This window comes from Crocodylus siamensis, chromosome 6 (genome assembly GCF_052110815.1).
Source record: "Crocodylus siamensis isolate JL-2025a chromosome 6, ASM5211081v1, whole genome shotgun sequence".
Classification (NCBI taxonomy): domain Eukaryota; kingdom Metazoa; phylum Chordata; order Crocodylia; family Crocodylidae; genus Crocodylus; species Crocodylus siamensis.
This window is the reverse complement of record NC_143400.1, coordinates 30,474,458-30,494,083: the sequence shown is the minus strand read 5'-3', so window position 1 is coordinate 30,494,083 and position 19,626 is coordinate 30,474,458. Positions and strand designations below refer to the sequence as shown.

The following is a 19,626-nucleotide window of genomic DNA, read 5'->3' as shown; positions in this document are numbered from 1 at the left end:
CGCTACTTCTTGACTAGAAGCTGCCAAATTTCAAACCAACTCACCTAATGTTAAGGCTAGAAAAGAGGCACTTGAAGGGGGACATGATAAGAAAAAGTCAAGAGAGAGTCTATGTACCAAAATAAAGTCAGTAGGGGTGTATTATTTACTCTATCCCACAGTACAAAAACTAGGGGGTCACGAAATGAAATCAGTAGGTAAAAAGTTTCAAACAAACACAAGGCAGGTCTTTTTCACCCGTTCAGGGGTAGGATCTGCTGCCACCAGATGCGGCGGAAGCTGACAGCTTAGCCAGATCCACAAAGCGACGGGGCGTGTTCTGGGAGGAAAAGGGCATCGACAACTACTGACCGTGGCAGTGAGGGACGCGGCCTCTGAATCAGAATATCCTAGACCTTAAATGCTGAAGGCTACAAGTGAGAGAGAAACTGAGGGAAAAGGCCTGGTCAGACCTGGTTCACTCTCCCTTTTGGCATCCGCTCTCCGCCACTGTACGACACCGGAGACTGGGCCAATAAGTGGCAGTTCTTATGTACGTCCACCCTATGGTACAAAGAAGCACAATTCACAATGAACAGCACTGGAGCAGCAGAAGCCCGTAGCACAGAGGCACTCACACCAACCTGACTTCTTTTCCTAGCACTTGTTAGGCTCACGATGGGAGGGTGGCTCGGCTGTTCGAGGGCCACCACAGCCGGAGCCTGCCCATCCCTGGGAAGTGCTGTCAGGCCTTTCCTACTGGTGCAGCAAACAAAGCTAGGCTGAGATATCATTTAGGGGGTCTCTGGTTTATGTTGTCATTCCAGTTCCCCTTCAAGTTGTTTTGTTTTCTTCTTGCTCTCCTGTTTGGTAAGTTATTTTAAGTGACATCTTATTGCAAACCACCCTGAGCCTTTGTTGGGAAGAGCAGTATAAATAGCACATAAATAAAATTAAAAAAAAATATATATAAATATTTTAAAAATGCCTGCTTCCAACTCCAGCAAGTCCTACCTACACAGGACAGTGTGACAATACACCTAGCCAGTACTGATCTCCGAGGGAAGACATGGATAATGCCATGTCAGCGGCTTCCATAGGGGATCTGAAAACTGTTGCATGGGGCTGACCCTACATTTCAATTGCAGATGCTAAACTGCACCAAGAGCAGCCCTGAGGATGTTCATGCCCTGCCACCCACCATGCTACTTTCCTATCTAAAGATTTCAGACTCCACAGAGATATTCGACAGCAGATGGGAAGGTACCTGGAGTCGGGGTGTTAGCAAATTGGAAAGGAAAGTCCCCACAGGACCGTATGGATATTAAGTTGTGGTCCCTGCTATGAAAAGTATATGAACCACCGTGACACACAGGACTATTAAGTATGTAAAGCAGCTGCCAGGAGGCTAGGAAACATCTCCCCAGGGAGTGCAGTTAGCACCCCCTGCCAGATTTCTTGTAAGTGGTTTGCCACCGCCAGGATGCACGTGCAGTTTGCCTGTGCATCACTACCCACTCCTGTGCTCACACTCACCCACCTTCCCCCCGGTGTCTGCACACTCACTCCTTACGTCCTGATTAATTCTGAAGGGGGGGAGGCAGGGGACAAGAGCTACCTGAGGAGGTCCTGATCCTACCACAGCCAGAAATGAATTGCGGTTTAGGGAATATGCTTCCTCCCTAAAATAACCCCCAAAACAAACAGAAACCTGTTTCACAGAGTCCAGATACCCAGTGAGGATTCGGATACATTGCAACACTGCGTTGGCTCCCAGACCTGCCACGTTCTTGGCCCTGAGGGGATATTTCTAAAGGGAGCCCATGCCATTTGGAGCACACTAGATCGGGAGAGACGGGTCACTGCTTTGTCCTTTATCATCCCAGGCTTGTGAACAGAACCGTCGTGTTAAGGGCACGCTTCACTTCCTCAACGCCTCGCCCCTCACCCCGCAAGGTCATAACCTCCACACGCAACTGTCTCTGCAGCAATTAAGTTGGACGTGGAGGTTTCCCCATGGAGATAAGCAGCTGGATCAGCTTTGTGTATCTGCCATGCAAATGTGCCAAGCGGATGGAGAGATGAATTAAATATACCTAGCTAAAGGGGGTGGGAACTTCCTGATACCTCAGTCATACCATCATATGTCTGTTCCCATCCTGGGATAAGTGGCAGCCAAAACTACAGTACCTTTTCCTTCCAGTTCCCACTACACACACACAGTTGCCACAGAAGAGATGACACAGGAATTCCCCCCAAACAGCACCTCTAGGGCTTAGTACAGTGTGACCATCTGTGCACACCCCAGAATGGCATCGCATCCAGAATCTCACTCGCACCACCAATGCCTCCTGCAAAGCTTCTTGTACCTTCCCCTCAGGAGAGGGGATGACCCGCAACCAGGATACTGAACAAGCTGGACCCCAGATCTGATGCACTCAGGCAATCCCTGCATTCCTGCACCCCCCAAAAGGACATCCAACACGATGCTGCAGCAGGGAGGGCAAAAAAAATTCCTTCTGACCCCAGTACAAAATCAGCAAATGCTCTGAAGCATAAGGGCTGACAGAGGCTCTCTAGCTTCTCCCCTAACTACTGCACATGGTAGCATTCACCCCAGGTGCAGCAAAGTGCTCTGAACACTGCTGAAGTCCTGCAGAAGGGCTCCATCATGTCACAGGAAGCTGAAGCTTTCACACCCTCTGCAAACCTGTGCTCCCTTCACCTAGGCCAAGGCAAAGCACCCTGTGGGAAAGAGAAGATGCTGACACAGAAGCTGGCATCATCCGTGTTCGGATGAGTCTGAGGCCCATCTAACACTCCACAAAGTGACATGGGAAGGACATGAGCCTCACTCAACCCTTCAAACGCCTCACTGGGGAGGCACAAAGCCCTCAGCCCTCTTTCACTTACCCCCACAATATGGCACAGTCTCTCTGACTTTCCCACCCAGACAGAATGGACGCGGCCCCATTTATGCCCACTACAACCCAAAGGGCTCCGCTCCACGAAGCACTGAAAAACAGGGCTGGGAAGCAACCTCTGGACGTCACATCTGGTCCAACCACCTCCCTGAAGCAGGCTCGGCCCTGTACAAGGCACCCGACACAAGTCCAAACCCTACTCCAAAAAGTATGCCATCGACCACGTCACACAACAACAAGGCATGCTGGCCAAAGATACCAAGATACTTAAAGCTGCACCTCAACAGGTGTAATATATCTCATCCAATGCACCAAATGCCCTGATGGAAAATATGTAGGGAAGACCAAACAACAACTGTGCACTAGAATGAACGCACATCGGAAATCTACCAAAGACAGGAATACCCAGTTACCTGTGGGGGCACATGTCTCACAAGACAACCGCTCTCTCCAATCTCTCAGTCCAAACCCTCAAAGGAAACTTACAAAACACTTCCCAGAGACAAGCCTATGAACTCCACTTCATCAGCCTCCTGGATACTGAAAATCATAGACTAAATATAGACATTGAATTGATGACACACTATAACCTGCCTGACATCTGACTCCCCAGGTACCTCTCCACTATTTAACTGTTACATTCATCCCCCTTTTCTTTCCCCACCCCGACCCAGCCTGTCTCTCAACCACTGACTCCTCAATCTCTATCTTCACTGACTGCCTGTCTTGTATGCATCCCACCCCGGGCCTTTGGCTTCTTCACTATTCCTTCCATCCAGGAAGAGCACACACCAACTGCGGAAACTTCCTCCGCCTGATGAAGGGGTTTTAAACCCGAAAGCTTGTAAAAAAATTTTTTCCAACTATTTAAGTTGGTCTAAAAAAAGATATCAGATTCACCCAAAGAACCTTGTCTGCCTATGTCCTTAGTCCAACACAGCTACAACCTACACCCCTGTAACAAAGATACCAAAAGCACTCAAAACTGCCACATTAAGGCAGGGGGAGAAGGGCCGCCAGTGTTCCCCCCGTGCAAGGGGCATTAAAATGCATTTGAGATATCCAAGGAAGCAGGCCATGACCCCCGCGGCAGAAGGCGGCACAACCCCCGCACATTCTTCCAGCCCTGCAGGTGACACATCAAGGGCCTGACAGTGGGATGTTCAATGGGCCAGACTGGACTGGATAGTCGCATCCCATCCTAACGCATTTCCTCACGTGCCCCTTCACCTCCACAGATACCCCGTGCTGGAGAGCTCCACCCATGCACACCCGCTCTCAGAGAAGGAGAGCTGACACAGGGGGTAGCGACCCATGGAGACAGCAACCTGTGAAGAAACCTGAGCCTGTGGTATCATTCTGGACCATGCATGCCCATCAGGCCCTCCCTGTACTCCCAGCAGGACCCCTACCTCCTTGAGAAGCACCGACTTCTTCTTCTTGAGCGTCTCGCACTTCCTCATCTTGCAGACCTGGTGGCTGGTTCTCCGGTTCAGGCAGTGGTAGCAGGCGCCGCAGTTGCCCTTCCTCAAGCAGGGCACACAGACCCCACAGCGCTTCCGCTTCTTGGGCAGCTGGGCTGCGGCATCCAGCCCGGGACCCCTGCCCCCTTTGTCCGGGGCTGGTGAGCCACCTTTGGGTCTGCCCGGCATCCCACAAGCGCCGTCGGGCAAGCGGCAGGAGTCCTCCGCCTTGCTCAGCTCAGGTGACAACTGGAGTTTCTTCATGGCTGCTAACTGGACCCAGCGCAGGAGAGTTTCTTTTATTGAGGCTGAACTTGTTTCCCAACAGAGGCCAAGGGACTGGGCAACGCTTTGCTGGAGGGGAGACGGCTCCCCCCCTGCCCAGGCTAAAACCAGGGGATAAAAAATGACAGCTAAAACCGCGATTGCGTTGCCGCGTTCAGCTCCGCTGGACCCTCTCGGCAGCTCGCTCATCAAGCCTCACATGCCCCAACTTCTCTCTCTTCCCAGCAGGACTCGCTCCCACCCTGCAATCTCTTCCATCTCACAGCCGCTGAGGGTCCCCTGCCAGGAAATCATGCTGGATCCAAGCAGGAGTTTTGTTTTTTAGGGTGAAACGCAACTGTCAAAGCTCCAGAGGTCTCCAGACGGCCGAACCTCACAGCCTCAAGGAAGAGGGGAGACCCAGACAAAATAGGAGCTGAGGAGGTGTCTTCTGGAAGGGGAAAAAAACACATCAAAGATGCAGCAGAGTCACAGCACCACAGCAGTTGCACCCCCACCCCACTGACAAAGGAATCACCTACACAACGTGACTTCCATAAAAAAACCCTCAATTGGGGTGTCAGAGACTTTCAGGGTCGAGTTACGTCCACGCCAGCCCCCCGCGAAGGCGAGTGCCCACGGAGCCGGCTTTACATGCGAGCCTTCAAGGAGAAAAACAAAACCCACCTGAAAAGAAAAAAAAGAGCTTTGTCTCTAGGAAACGGCTCTGGAGGAACATCCCTTTCACCTTAAAACAAGCTCCCTGCCACCAACCCACAAGCCAGGAGCCAGGTTTTGGGGTGTCTCTGCAGGAGGGATGTGCAGGCATGGAGCAAATCAGGGTGGCTACGAGAGGGGGTAGAAACTAGGCAGGGAAAGTTGCTTGGTTGGTTGCTGTTTGGGACCAGAGACAAACTTTTAATTCTCTCCACTTTACCAGCTGCTGCTTGGAAGTGCAGAGCTTTGTTTGCCAGAGCCCCAGGCTGCTTCTCTCCCCACCAAACCACCTTCCACAAGGGATCAAGGGAGAGCGAGTGGATTTCCCCTCTGCCCCCCAGCCCCCGCCAAGCCCCCAGACACAAAGAGCTGTTACCCGCAGGCAGAGGTGCAGCCCGGCGCGTGGATCGGAGGGGAAGGGGGAACCTGGCCCCCAGGAGAGGGGATGCAGAGGGCAGGGGCAGGGCAGGGCTGCTCCGCTGCTCCTTTGTTCTGCAGGCTCCTGCCCTGCTGCCCGCGCCCTCCCCGCTGGCTGCAGCTGGGGGCCCTGCGCACACCCCCGACCCACCCCGGGCCTCCGCCGCCTTGGGGTCCCCGTGGGGGGGTGCGGGGAGGGACAATGGGGAAAGTTTCCAGGCGGCGGCAACAGCAGCGGGAGGGGGAGGAGGAGGAGGAGGAGGAAGAGGAAGCAGCAGGAGGAAGAGGGAGGGGGGAAGCACTTTGCTTTGCAGTCTCCCCGGGATCTCCCCCCAGGCGTGTACCCCCGCCCCATGTACATAAAAGCTCCCCCCTAGAGCCACCCCCAGGCATGTACACACGGGCACCCCCACCCCAGGTCAGAGCCCCAGGCATGTACACAAAAGCTCCCCCTAGAATTGCACCCCCCTCCCCCAGTGTACACACAAGCTCCCCCTGCAATCGCCCCCGCAGGCATGTACACACAGGCTCCCTCCTGGGATCACCCCTGCCACCAGGCATGTCACCCCCACTCCAGGGTCATACCCCCCGACGGGTACACATGGGCTCCCCCCGGGAGTGCCCTCCCCCCACAGTCATACTCTCCAGGGCATGTACACCTGGGCACCCCCACGCCGGGATCATACCCACCAGGCACACGCACGTGGGCTCCCCCACGCCCCAGGCATGGGCACCCGCCACTGGGCTCCCACCGCCGCCCGGGCACGGACACGTGGGCACCTGCCGCCCGCATCCGACCCCGCAGGCACAGACACGTGGGCACCCGCCCCCGGGCTCTATCCTCCCGGCTCCCCCTGCCATCGCCACCCCGCCGGCTGGCCACCCAGGCGTGCACACCCTGCCCCCGGGGATCGCACCGCCCCCGCGTGTACACATGGCAGCCGCAGGGATGGCAGCCCCCGCCACGTGCACACGGGCAGCCGCCCCTCCCACGCATGGAACACGCGGGCACCACCAGCACCCCGCAGCGGGCGCCCTCTGCACCCCGCGAGCGCCCCCCGGCCCGGTACCTGCGCCCCGTGCCCGGCCCGGCCCGGCCCGGGCAGGTGTCGCCCACGTGCGCCGCGCGCCGCCCTCGGGCGCCCCCTGCCGGCTGCGCCCGGCCCGCGGCCGCTGTGGGGCTGCCCGGGCCGGCGCCGCTGCGGCCTTGTCCCTGTAGGGGCTCCGCGGCCCTCAGAGCCCGCTGGTTCACTTTTACGGGGTCTTCATAAGGCTGGGGCGCTGGCGCTGTGTTATTGTAGGGTCTCTCTGGGCTCAGACTCACAGATGTTAGGGGCTGGAAGGGACCTTGCAGCTCACCGGGCCCAGCCCCCGGCTCTAGGCAGGAAGACAACGGGCTGGGGGACCCCAGCAAGGCGACTGTCCAGTCTCCTCTTGAAACCGTCCAGGGTAGGTGACCGCACCACCTTTGGAGGGAGTTTATCCCACTGTCTGGACACCCTGACTGGGAAGGAGTTTCTGGTATTAAGCCTGAAGCGGCCTTCCAGGAGTTTGTATCCATCGGTCCTGGTCTTCCCCGGGATGCCCTAGCGAAGAGTTGTTCACCGAGCTCTCCGTACACTCCTCTGATATAGCTGTAAGCCGCTATCACGTCCCCTCTCCACCTTCTCTTCTTCACACTACAGAGGCCCAGGTTGCTCAGCCTTTCCTCATATGGCGTGCCTTGCAAGTCCCTGGTCACACGGGTGGCTCTCTTCTGGACCCTTTCACTTCTTCCACATCCCAGCAGCAGACCCTGCTGCTTTCTCCCTGTAGATCTCCCTGGGCTTGAGATCCCACTGGTTTGTTACCAAAGGGTCTTTGCTGGTGCCAGGGCTTGCACTTGCACTGCTTTCCCATCCATCGTGGAGTGACTGGACCCCACACTCCACGCATTTGCTCTTGCCCTGTCCCTCTTGCTCCCAGGCAATGCGCATGCCTCCACTGCTGCACTGCCTGCATTTTACTCTCTAGGGCCACAGAGATGCCCCAACTGAAACATCAGGAGGGGGCCCCAGCAGGAGGGAGCTACCTCAGCCGAGGAACCCCAGGGATGAAGGGAAGTGGCACTTAGTGTAATCCATCATCATTAGAGCCCATGGATGGGCCTTGACAGCACCTTGGGTACTGCAGGGTCCGGGATGCACCTAGAGCTGTCAAGGTGGGGTCTTTTCCAATGAGGCCAGCCAGTGCCTGCCCACTGCCAAGAGTGGGAGCCTTTCAGAAAAAAACGACTCCACGAGAGCTGGGCAGCTGGCATGCCGTGCCAGGCACTGGCTACACTGTCTTGCCATCACCCTGCGCTCCCTTCCTCCGTCTAGGGCTGCCCGTTGCGTGAGGTTCTTTGTGACCCGCCTGCACGGCACCTGACACAGCCAGGTGCTGGGAGTCCTACCACAGACTGCCCGGAGACCGAATCCAGCCACCTGGGCCAGGCCACTCCAGCACCGATCAAGCCCTAAAGAAAGGCCGGCTCCTTCCATCTGGCTCCCCCTCCCAGCACAATGAAAAGCAAAACACGGGCGAGGAATTCAGGGCTCCGACGGACTTGGCTGCAAGCAGCAAGTTCCATGTTCTCGCGTCCCCCGCAAGCGGCTGCCTACAAAGCCACAAGTGTCTGGGGTCCCTGCCTCCTCCGGCACGCAGGCTTCGGTGCGAGTTGAGCCAGGCTTGTCAACAGATGGGGGAACTGTGCTAATTGGTTAATCTGGCAGTGGCACAAGACAGCCAGCAAAGACACAACGAGAGGCCCTTACGTCTCGGAGGGCTTGAATGCAGGTTCGAGGGACCGAAATAATAGACGGAGGGACTTCAGTCATAGTAGAGCCAGGGCAGTTTATTGGATTAAGTACAAAACTGGCAGCCAGGCCTGACAATGCCTTGCTGGCAATCATAGGCAAGACACTTGACCAGCTAAGAAGCAGCACCCCAAAAGGAAAGAGATCTTCTATGGTGCCTTTTCTCCACAGGTCTGGTGCTCCGCCTCCCTTGTTTCCCTCTTCCTTACTGTGAAAAATTCATATCTCATCGATTCCATTTTGCCTGGGAGACTCCATGTAGGAAGGAAGAACCGATCCGTTTAGGACAGGAGATATTCCCTGCCAGGCACCTCTGGTCAGCAAAAGCCATTTTAAAAACATCTCCCTCTCTTCCTTGTGGCTAGGGAGACCATGGGGGAAAAGGGGTCTTTAATAAAGATTCAGCAGTGTTGTACTGCGCGCTACATCCTCAAAGAGTTATTATGAGACTAAGAGCCTGCAATCTTAGCAGACAAGGCCAGTACTGGCTGGAGTGGAAATGAGGCAGAGAAACAGGGTGACATGACTAAGGTCCCACATAAGATTTGTGGCAGAGGCAGCAGCAAAGCACAGCTTCCAGTTTGCTGCCTTATCCATTGGTCCAGACCTCAGCTCAGCAAAGGACAGCTGGGAACCACAATACTCATCGCCTCCATCCATGCAACCTCTGGGAAGCTCTCCAAAGAGAATGAGGGAAATCCAGACTAATGCTCCCGATGCATCTCAAGGTATGTGCACTCACTTCTCGCCATCCCTTTCTAGAGGACACTTGAAACCTCTCTGCCTCAGTTTCACCGCTCTCTGGCAACTACACCTCCATATCCATAAGGTACTCTATGAGTGTTAATGGCAACATGCTCTTTAGTCCACCCCACAGGGATTCTTTAAAAACTGCTGCCAATAATACCAGCTCCAAGACCTGGCTTAAGCCACATACATGCCATTAGTGCCTTCCCCACTCAGCCAGGGAGCTGGGCCTACGTGTGCCCCATTAATCACTGTAGTAGGAGGCAAGCACATGTTCTGAGGGAAGAGTGTGCATAAGTGCTTTGCTGAAGCAGGGCCCAACCTGTTAGAAACCTTGATGGATTTTCTTCCCACCTCTTGACCAAAAACAATAGTGAAACCTTATACCCGCCACCAGGTCAGCTTGCTAGTGGTATCACACGAGATGCATGCATTGTTCATTGTGAATTATGTCTCTCCGACTTCTGCTACCATGCCCGGCAGGCCTTGTAAATTCAAGGGTATTATTACAAGAGACGGGTTTCCCCGATAGACTACCTTCCAAGGGGTATGCACTGGCAACCCCTCAACTGTTTGCATGTTTGTCTCACCCACTACAGGCAGGAACAAGCAGCCTCTTTCACTTGCACAGAGCCAAGCCTTGACAGCTCCAGTCACTATACAAAGCCAGTCTGAATGCGTCTTCTGCTTCTATTCCCCTCATCCTTGTTGCCACCTGTTCCACGTCTCTAGCCCTTTATGCAGCAGGGGGTTGTTTGCATGCCCCAGCAGTAAATTAGTCTATCGAAGAATATCCTCTTTCAGCAAAGACCTAGATTCTGCAAACACTTAGAACAGGGCTGTCTCCTGAGCTGCACAGACTATAGGTGAGGGCAGAAGTCTGCCCACATTCAGTCTGCCACATGCTTCGGGCCACAGTCCATCCATATGTCATCCAACTAGTCTCAAAGGCTGGAGTAGCAGAACCTATGCTCCCTGACTTCCACATCAGTTTCACATCGCTAAATTCTACAACGCAAGAACCTAAAAGCTGCCAGGCCCATCCTGCCCAATATTGTGTGTCCCAGTGGCAGAGCAGATGGTGAAAGAGAAAGTGGACTGGGTCCGATCAGGGTTTTTTTCCCCACTGTTCCTCTAACGCGCAGCCTCCAGCATTTAGGGTCTAGGAAGTTCCAATTCAGAGGCTGTACCTCTAACTCTGTACTTAATAGCTACCGATACCCCTTTCCTCCGAGAATGTGTCCAACCCCTTTTTGTATCTAGCTAAAGTCTCAACTTCCACCACGCCTCGTGGCAATGACTCAGAATCACAGAAAAGGGTTGGAAGGGACATCAGGAAGTCACATTTAGTCCAACCCCTGCTCAAAGCAGGACCAGCCCCAACTAGGTCATCCCAGCCAAGGCTTTGTCTAGCCAGGTCTTAAAAACCTCCAAGGATGGAGAGTCTACCACCTCTCTGGGTAACCTGTTCCAGTGCTTTACTACCCTCCTAGTGAGAAAAGTCTTCCTAATACCTAATCTCAACTTCCTTTGGAATTCCATGCGGGGTGAAAAAGAACATCCTTGTGCCAGTTTTAAACTTCTTGCCTACTAGTTTCATTTTGTGACCCCTATTTCACGTAACAAAGGCAGGGTTGACCCCAGAAGTACAGTTCTGAACAATGGTTCTCTCTCATCTAGTCCATCTAATGCAATCAAAAGGACAGAGAGCCCTTACCCAGCTTTGGTTTCCAAGTGCTTTGTCCACACTCGTCAAGTGGCTTGGGTAACAAATCTCCCACCACTAACACATGTAATTACCAAACAAACTCCCCACTAACTTTTATTTTGCCTCTACGGGGTAGAACAGCAGCAAGAAGTGATATATAAAGTCTAGGACAAGGCACAGCTGTGAGTTCAGTTAAGAGATGCAGGAAACAATCATTTGTCCTCTCATCTTACCAAGTCCATCGCTACGTGGTCCTCTCCCACTGCTTTGCCTCTCATGATAGATCAGTAAACAGGTTGAGAGGAGCACCTTTCTGACCTAGTCACCATACCTCGGATCCACATTTGCCCAAGCATCTGCTTGAACAATCTACATCACTGCAGCTGGGATGGAGATCAATCAGCCTCCCACCAGGTTGGATCCACATGTGCTGTTCAAGGAGACATCTGGAGGCTGGCACATCAGAAGTGCTGTTTTACGGTATCCCCCGCTGGCTGCCTCTCTCCATCCAAGGACTTGCCAGATCACAGCTGGCTAGCAGAATCAAGAGAAGCACTGTTAAATTCATGAAGTGTATCATCTTTCCTGTTTCTTTGTCAAGTACCAAGCTGCTATGAGCACCAGGCTGAGATTTTTCAGCCAGGCCTAGGGGAGTTAGGGATGTGCAATACCATAAATATCTTATCAGATCCACATTCTAGCAGTTATAGCATAGACCCAGAACTTGCATCCTTCCAGTCATTTTTAATCCCGGGATAGCACATAATAAGCAACTGTCATGCAAACACGCATCCTTGCAATAGGTGTGTGAATTATAATGCTCTATTTGTACCAACGGGATATTATAGGCTGAATTCTCAATTCTACTCAGCCCATTTTTGTTGGCTGAGTAAAAGCAGCTTTAAACGCCTGGATAAGTCCTTTTCCCATGCCAGGACAGTATAAAGGGGCCAGGGCACACAGGGAAATAATTAACCAACCTCCACACAACCCCTTTCTCTCTCCACTCCATCCGTACCAGGTCACTGAGGCAGTGATAAAGAACAGAACCCAGCCTGCGATTTCCACAGTCTCCGCGTTCTGAATACTTCTCTACTAGACGCATTTCTGTCTGGCTCACATGGCTGGGAAAGTGGGATGCTTGCCTCCACGGACTTGTAGGGGAGGACAGGTAAAGCTGGACAGAGGATGAGCTTCTGAGCATCAAAGAATAAATCAAGCAGGAGGAACTCACCCTCCTGATGGCTGACACCAGCTCGGACATATTGGGGATTACGGAAACGTGGTGGGACGCAATGCATGATTGGGCGGCGAATGTCAAGGGCTATAGGCTGTACAGGAGGGACAGGATAGGAAAGAGAGGTGGGGGCGTAGCACTCTATATTAAGGAGGAATACACATCCTCGTTAATTAGCAAAGAGTCAGGGGAGGGGCACCCTGAAGTGCTTTGGGTTAGAGTACAAGGCAGTCGAGGGGAAAGAGACTTAACGGTGGGGGTCTACTACAGACCTCCCAACCAGGGAGAAGAGCTTGACCAGGAATTCTTGGGTCAGCTCACAGAGGTAGTGAAGGCTAAGGATGTGGTAGTCATGGGGGACCTGAACTTCCCAGACATCTGTTGGGAAGAGCAGTCAGCCAGGTCTGAACACTCACGTAGGTTCTTGGCCAGAGTGCCGGACCTCCATCTAACCCAGGAGGTGCACAGCCCCACCAGGGGAGACACCTTGTTGGACCTAGCGCTGCCACGGGTGATGACCTGGTGAGGGGGCTGTGGGTGCTCGACCACCTGGGCGACAGCGATCATCGCCTGCTGGGATTCACCATCCAGCGCAAGGTGGCAAAGGCATGCAGTAAGGCAGCGGCCCTAGATTTTAGGAGGGCAAACTTCAACGAACTAAGGAGGATAGTTGGAGAAGCGCTGAGGTCCCAGAGGGGAGGGGAGCCAGGTGTCCAAGGAGAGTGGTCGCTCCTTAAGGAGACTGTCCTCCAAGCCCAAAGGAAGGTAATCCCAACGAGGATCAAAGGGAGCAGGAGAGCACACAAGCCTCCGTGGCTCACCAAAAGCATCTGGGAATGTCTCCTTGCTAAAAAGGAGGCTTACACCCAATGGAAAGAAGGGGTCATCACCAGGGAGGACTATTCTGTAGTTGCTTGGGGATGTAGGGGGTTAGTTAGGAAGGCCAAGGCAGAGATGGAACTGGGACTAGCTTCCCAGATTAAGGACAATAAGAAGTCCTTTTTTAAATACATAGAGGGTAAAAAGAAGGTCCCGGGTAATGTGAGGCCCTTGCAGGACGCGTTGGGAAATTTGGTCGTCACACCAGACAACAAAGCTAACATGTTTAACGATTTCTTTGCCTCCATCTTCCTAAGTAGGCACCAGAACAGCCACCTCCCTGCACACCTGGGCCACGGGTTAGCAAGGATTTAGTTTTGGAGCTTCTGGAGGGGTTGGACGTATTCAAGTCAGCCGGCCCGGATGATCTCCACCCTAGAGTTCTAGAGGAACTGGCCGAGGTCATTGCAAGTCCCCTGGCACGGCTTTACGAGCACTCGTGGTGCTCTGGTGACGTACCGGAGGACTGGAAGAGGGCCAACATGGTCCCCATCTTCAAAAAAGGCAGGAAGGAGGACCCAGGAAACTATAGGCTGGTTAGTCTTACCTCGATCCTAGGCAAGCTGTTTGAGAAAATTATGCTAGCACACATCCAGCAGGGGACTGCATGCTTAGGGGCAACCAACATGGGTTCATCAGTGGCAGGTCCTGTCAGACCAACCTGGTGGCCTTTTAGGATCAGATCACCAGATCATTAGATGCAGGGGTAGCAGTGGATATAGTCTTCCTGGACTTCCGGAAGACTTTCGACACTCTTTCTCACCCCGTTCTCATTAAGAAACTGGGGGGCCGTGGTATAGACACCCACACAGTCAAATGGGTTGCCAACTGGCTGGAGGGCTGCACCCAGAGGGTGGTGGTGGATGGGTCCTTCTCAACCTGGAAGGACGTGGGCAGTGGGGTTCTGCAGGGCTCGGTCCTCGGGCCCGCACTATTCAACATCTTCATCAGTGATTTGGACGAGGGGGTAAAAAGCACCCTGTTCAAATTTGCTGATGACACTAAGATGTGGGGGGACGTGGGCACACTGGAAGGATGCAGCGGGCTACAATCAGACCTAGACAGGTTACAAGGGTGGGCGGATGAGAATAGGATGGGTTTCAACACAGACAAGTGCAAGGTGATACACCTGGGGAGGAACAACCGGCACCATACCTACAGGTTGGAGAACTCCCCTCTTGTCAGCACGGAGGCAGAAAAGGATCTTGGGATCATCACTGACTCCAAGATGAACATGGGCCGGCAGTGTGGGGAGGCAGTCAGGAAGGCCAACCGCACCTTGTCATGCATCCACAGATGCATCTCGAGCAGGTCCAAAGAGGTGATCCTCCCCCTCTATGCGGCACTGGTCAGGCCGCAGTTGGAGTATTGCATCCAGTTCTGGGCGCCATAATTCAAGAGGGATGTCGACAGCATGGAGAGGGTCCAGAGGAGGCCACTCGCATGATCAGGGGGCAGCAGGGCAGGCCCTATGAGGACAGGCTGCGGGACCTGAACCTGTTCAGCCTCCACAAGAGGAGGCTGAGGGGGGATCTTGTGGCCTGTTACAAACTAGTCAGGGGGAATCAGCAGGCACTGGGGGAGTCACTGTTCCCCCAAGCACCGCCAGGAGTGACCAGGAATAACGGTCACAAGGTGGCAGAGGGTAGGTTTAGGTTAGATATCAGGAGGCGCTACTTCACGGTCAGGGCGGCTAGGGTCTGGAACCAGCTTCCAAGAGAAGTGGTGCAGGCTCTTACCCTGGGGGTGTTTAAGAGGAGGTTAGATGAACATCTTGCTGGGTTTGTTTGACCCCAGTATTATTTCCTGCCATGGCAGGGGGTTGGACTAGATGATCTGCTCAGGTCCCTTCCGACCCTAGAAACTATGAAACCCCTCACCTGCGTTCTGGGCACACCTTTCCCCTCTCAGCTCATGGGTCTGTTACAACCCTCTCCTGCTTCATCCCCCATCAGGATCAATTTTGATGGCAGGTGGTTTGGCACAGGGCCCAGGGGCTCAAGTCTGATCTGAGCGTGGAGTCAGGAAGAACACTCGAACACCAGCGCAGAAGGACAGGACACCCACAGGTCTTCCTTCCCTATGAAACACACTGCCCTCTCCTGCCCAACGGTACACACCTCGTGCTAGCCAACTGCTTTTCCGAGGTTCTGTCGCACAACACCACAAGTTGATTGAGAAAAGGTCATTCAGGGGGTTTCTCCTCCATCTATCCACGGCATTAGGTCAGTGGTAAGAGGTGGAGTCCCACTGCTCACCAGGCTGGTCCTATCACAAATCCCAGCCATCTATCACAGAGACCCATGTTTCAGTCACACATCTGTCCATATTGCTTAAATTACGTAAGAGTTATGCAAATGCACAGGAACTCCCGATGGCACCGATACCACTACCATACACAGCAGAGCAGAGGAAAGGAGACAGCTTCGTGTTATGGACCAAACTGTCTGCTATAGAATAAGGAGGAAAGTATTTGGAGCTGAGTGTTAACTTGTGGCTGCAAAGGAGATTCTCTGCTTTGAGAACCGAAGCAGCAAAACACTCCTGCTTCCCAGTGTAAACCCAAGCAATCCTAAGCAGAGTGACTGGGGCAGGAACTATCATTAGGAAAGAAGTGGCTCTGAAGCAAGAAATACCAAGCATCAGCATTATCAAAGCATTAGGCTGGATTTGCGAGCATTACCACTGGTGGAAAGGAGATGAGAATTAGGCTGAAGTTTACCCAGCTCGTGGAGATTTATGAGGCAGAAAATCAAATTACCATCATTCCTCCATCTCACACTTGCCAGCTTCCCTTGTCCCCCCCCTCCCTCTCCCCGGCACCCAATCAGATCATAAATAACAGCTGACACGGCATCATTAGGTACTGAACAGCCCTCATTTGGCCATAATCACCACCGACCCCCGCTTTGGCTTCAAGCCCACGCCAGCCCAGCTGAAACACCCCACATCCCACTGCTCTGAACCACTTGAAAGCAACAATCCAGCACAAACACCCTGTGGTAGGAGACCGCCTGTTTGCACAGAGGCCCAAGCTGGGGCAATGCAACTCGTTAGCTCAGCTGGGATTTCCAGCCTGGCAGAGCCTGGTTGTCAGCAGGCTCCCAAATCCCACGCAGCCCCTGGAGAAGGGCAGCTGCAAAGCACTCATGTAGCAGACTCCTGCCTGCAGATCCTCTCTGTTACACTGGTTTACATAAGTTGCGAATCCACTGCTGGCAGTCAAGCGGGTAGAACGTAGCGGAGCAACGGATCAGGTTCAGAGAGCAGCCTGCAGCCGCCCAGCTCAGCTCGTACCTTTGGGTGACTCTGAAGTCACAGCAATACAAAGTCCACTGATGGGCATGGAGGCTCTGTATTCTCAGCATGGCCAGTTCCAAGTCCTGTCTGACCAGAGGTTGAGCCCACCGCTCTGATCCATGGTCACAAGTTGATGAAGCTCTGTCTGTGCCCCAGAGGACTCTATGTTGTCACTCCAAGTCCCACAGCAGGGAGAAGCAAGCCAGAGGCTACAGACATTTGCTAGTGGTCATTAAGGAGATGCTTAAGCAGGCAGCAGTCCAGAGGAAGAGCCCATCACTATAGAAAAGTGGCTGCATCTTCTCCAGGCGGGAGGCTCTGCCAAGGACAACCGAGCTGAGCCCAGCAAGTACTTTGCTTCCTGCTTCTGATGGATCTGTGTCATGCACATGGCATTAGTAACAGCCAGTCGCAGCACCAGACCAGTGGGCTACCTCTGGCACTAGCCACAGGATGCTGTATTGGGTCTGATCCAGTGTAGCAATGTGCTGCCATCGTGGCATCATATCTGTACAAGCTGGCTGAGCTGCGTCCACCCACCCCAAAGCTCTGTGAAGCTGGAATCAGACTCATAGAGAAGCAGGGCTGAAAGGGACCTCCAGAAGTCACATCTAGTCTCATGCAGGATCAGCCCTGTCCAGCCACCCCAGACTAAACCATTGTCCAACCTCTTAGTGAAATGAGCCTTGACACAACACCAGATGTCACACTCGAACCTGTCAAAGGTAAAGTTGGGAGACTGCCGCAGCCAATGTTCTTTCACCATAAAAGGTCATGAAAGGTTATAAAAGGTTGCAGCTAGCTCTGGGACAGGAGGCATTAGCTGATGCACTCGGCCTGCTGCACAAACCTCAGGGCAACAGGAAACGATAGTGAACAGGGCCACGCTGAGCTCTTAGGAGAGGCATAAGCAGGACATTTCAGAGCACAAGGCCTTCCTGAGGACAGCGGCTTGCAGAAATCTTCATGGCAAGGACCGAATCAAGTTGGTTCTGAGTCCAAGTTGCAATGCCAGGAACCCTCAGTACCTGCTATCCATTCCCGGCAACCTCCACAGACAGAGGTTTCACCATACTCAACCAAAAGGCAGGTGCAGTAAGTTACACATCAGTACCCAGGAAGCATGCCAAAAGGCAGACACTGCTGCTGTCTGTGGTCAGAGCAGACGACAAACTCAGGACACCAGGCTTCCCCTACTCCCTCCTGTCACTGACCAATGGCAGCATCTCCTCATGTCTCAGTTCGCCATCTACACCACCAGCCGGTAAAACACCTGGAAACCTGAGGACCAAGCACCCTGCAACAATGCAAAAAAGGCTGCCACCAGGCGAGATGAAAGCAATTGTTCACCAACCCTGGAAAAGCACATGCAGTTTGCCTTATTTATAGCAAGAGAGATGAATGTGTTTCATAGTTTCTAGGGTCAGAAGGGACCTGAGCAGATCATCTAGTCCGACCCCCTGCCATGGCAGGAAAGAATACTGTTTGCTAGGGCAGAGGATAAAGCCAGGGCTCTGCCATGTTAGAACTCAAGGCAAATTTCTGCTGGGCTTTCTGCTACCAGCCGAGAGCCAAAGCCACATGGGAGACCAGAGAGAACAGGTTTTAGCAGGCGATTTGATGCAGGATTCCCTCTGCCCAGAAACTGATGAAGCACATGCATCAAGGGCCATGCTCTACCAACAGGAATCGAAAAACCAAAAACCTGGGACTGAGGCATTCTTTGTTTGCTTAACAAGCCAGCCCTGGTGGCTTTCCCCAAGAAACCACCCTTCCCTGGCCAGCCCATCCAAAGCACGGGAAAAGTCATAGACTCAGGGTTTCAATTTTAACTTCAGGATGGAAGCTGAAGCTTGGAAGCACAGTGCCACCTACTGTCGAATTACAGGCGGTACTGGGCTGCTGGACCCATGGATGAGTCTCCAGAAAGGGCCCTCACAGCAGCTCTCCCCAGCCTGCCATTGGCTGGCAGCTAGGCCTCCCAGTCTCAACATCTCAATGAAAGGCCAGGGCCCAGCTGCCACCATCTCCTCCCCACCAACCCCAGCCTCATCTGCCTTCTCCAACCCACTTCCTAGGTTTAATTCTTGCCTCCCCTGCTACTTGTCTTCTCTCCCCCTCCATCCATTGGCAACCCTTCATCGTTCCCTTGGCGGGCTGCTGCCAGCGTGTGGGGCAGAACTAAGGAGATATACCTGGTTGGCACCACGACAGGCCTAAGCATCTCAGAAGGAAAGCACAGACAGAGTAGGCTGTTCTCTGCAAGAACAAGGTGAAGGGAAGACAGGTGAGTGATCTGATCAGCACATGAAGCACTCAAGTATCCAACTCTGTGATTCAATCCCAGTCGCACTAGGAACCTTGGGCAAAGGCAAGAGCTGGACCCTGGTCACCCAAGTCCTAAACGCAGTGCCTTCACTGCAACACCATCCTCCCTACCACAGCTTCACCCAATGGAGGCCAGCTCCCACTGGAGAAGGGCCAAGCAAGACATTGAAGCTACGGAGAAGGGAAAGTTATTTAATTCAAAAGGGTTTGTCCTGACTTCATACAAACCTGACTTCATACATACAACACACAGAATTTTCTTCAGGAAATAATCAGTGAATTAAATTATTTTAAAAAGCAGCCATTTCTTAAATAGGCACCCTAAAAACATCTACCAACAGTACATACATGTCCTCCTAAGAACACAAAGGAAGGGAGCCTGGAAGCAAATACAGCCTCTACTAACAGGTATAAAAAAAACCCACATATCCACATTAGCTTGCTTCTGTGCCTCAGTCACAGGAGGTGCTGAATGCTGCAACACAACCTGGCACCACTTACAAGTAGCTCCAAGCTTTAAAAGCCACCAGGCAATGCACAGCTCCCTCTGCTCCATCCACAGGAGGAAAATTCAGGTGTCCTGAAGTCAGCGGAGCCAAGATTTCTCCCAGCATGTGGCAAAGTGTCCCTAGGACAACCGGTTACTAGATCATGCATGTGCATTTGGGAGGGATCCTGGCTGCTCTCTGAACAGAGCCATTTTTCTCCCTGACATTTCTAAGTTGCCTGTTTCTCACACTGCTCCACCTCTTTGGCATGTGGACTGGAGGGGACTAACTGACAAGTTCTGGCTCCAAGTTCCTGTAAGGCCCGACTACATGTCCTA

At 53.2% G+C, this 19,626-nt stretch overlaps 1 protein-coding gene across 3 annotated transcripts in view; it reads right to left on the bottom strand.

Annotated features, from left to right (window-relative positions):
• Positions 1-5,997, bottom strand: part of TET3 (tet methylcytosine dioxygenase 3) — a 119,902-nt gene extending 113,905 nt beyond the window's left edge. Inside the window, exons 1-3 of one of the 3 annotated variants that reach the window (XM_090051077.1) lie at positions 5,724-5,997; positions 5,173-5,317; positions 4,316-5,081 (exon numbers count right to left, since the gene is read on the bottom strand). In XM_090051077.1, the coding sequence (XP_089907203.1) occupies positions 4,316-4,840 (525 nt within the window). In that variant the 5' untranslated portion in view covers positions 4,841-5,081; positions 5,173-5,317; positions 5,724-5,997. The remainder of the gene's footprint in view (positions 1-4,315; positions 5,082-5,172; positions 5,318-5,723) is intronic. The other 2 variants (XM_090051075.1, XM_090051076.1) reach the window with 2 other exon arrangements.
• Between the last annotated feature and the right edge of the window lie 13,629 nt (positions 5,998-19,626).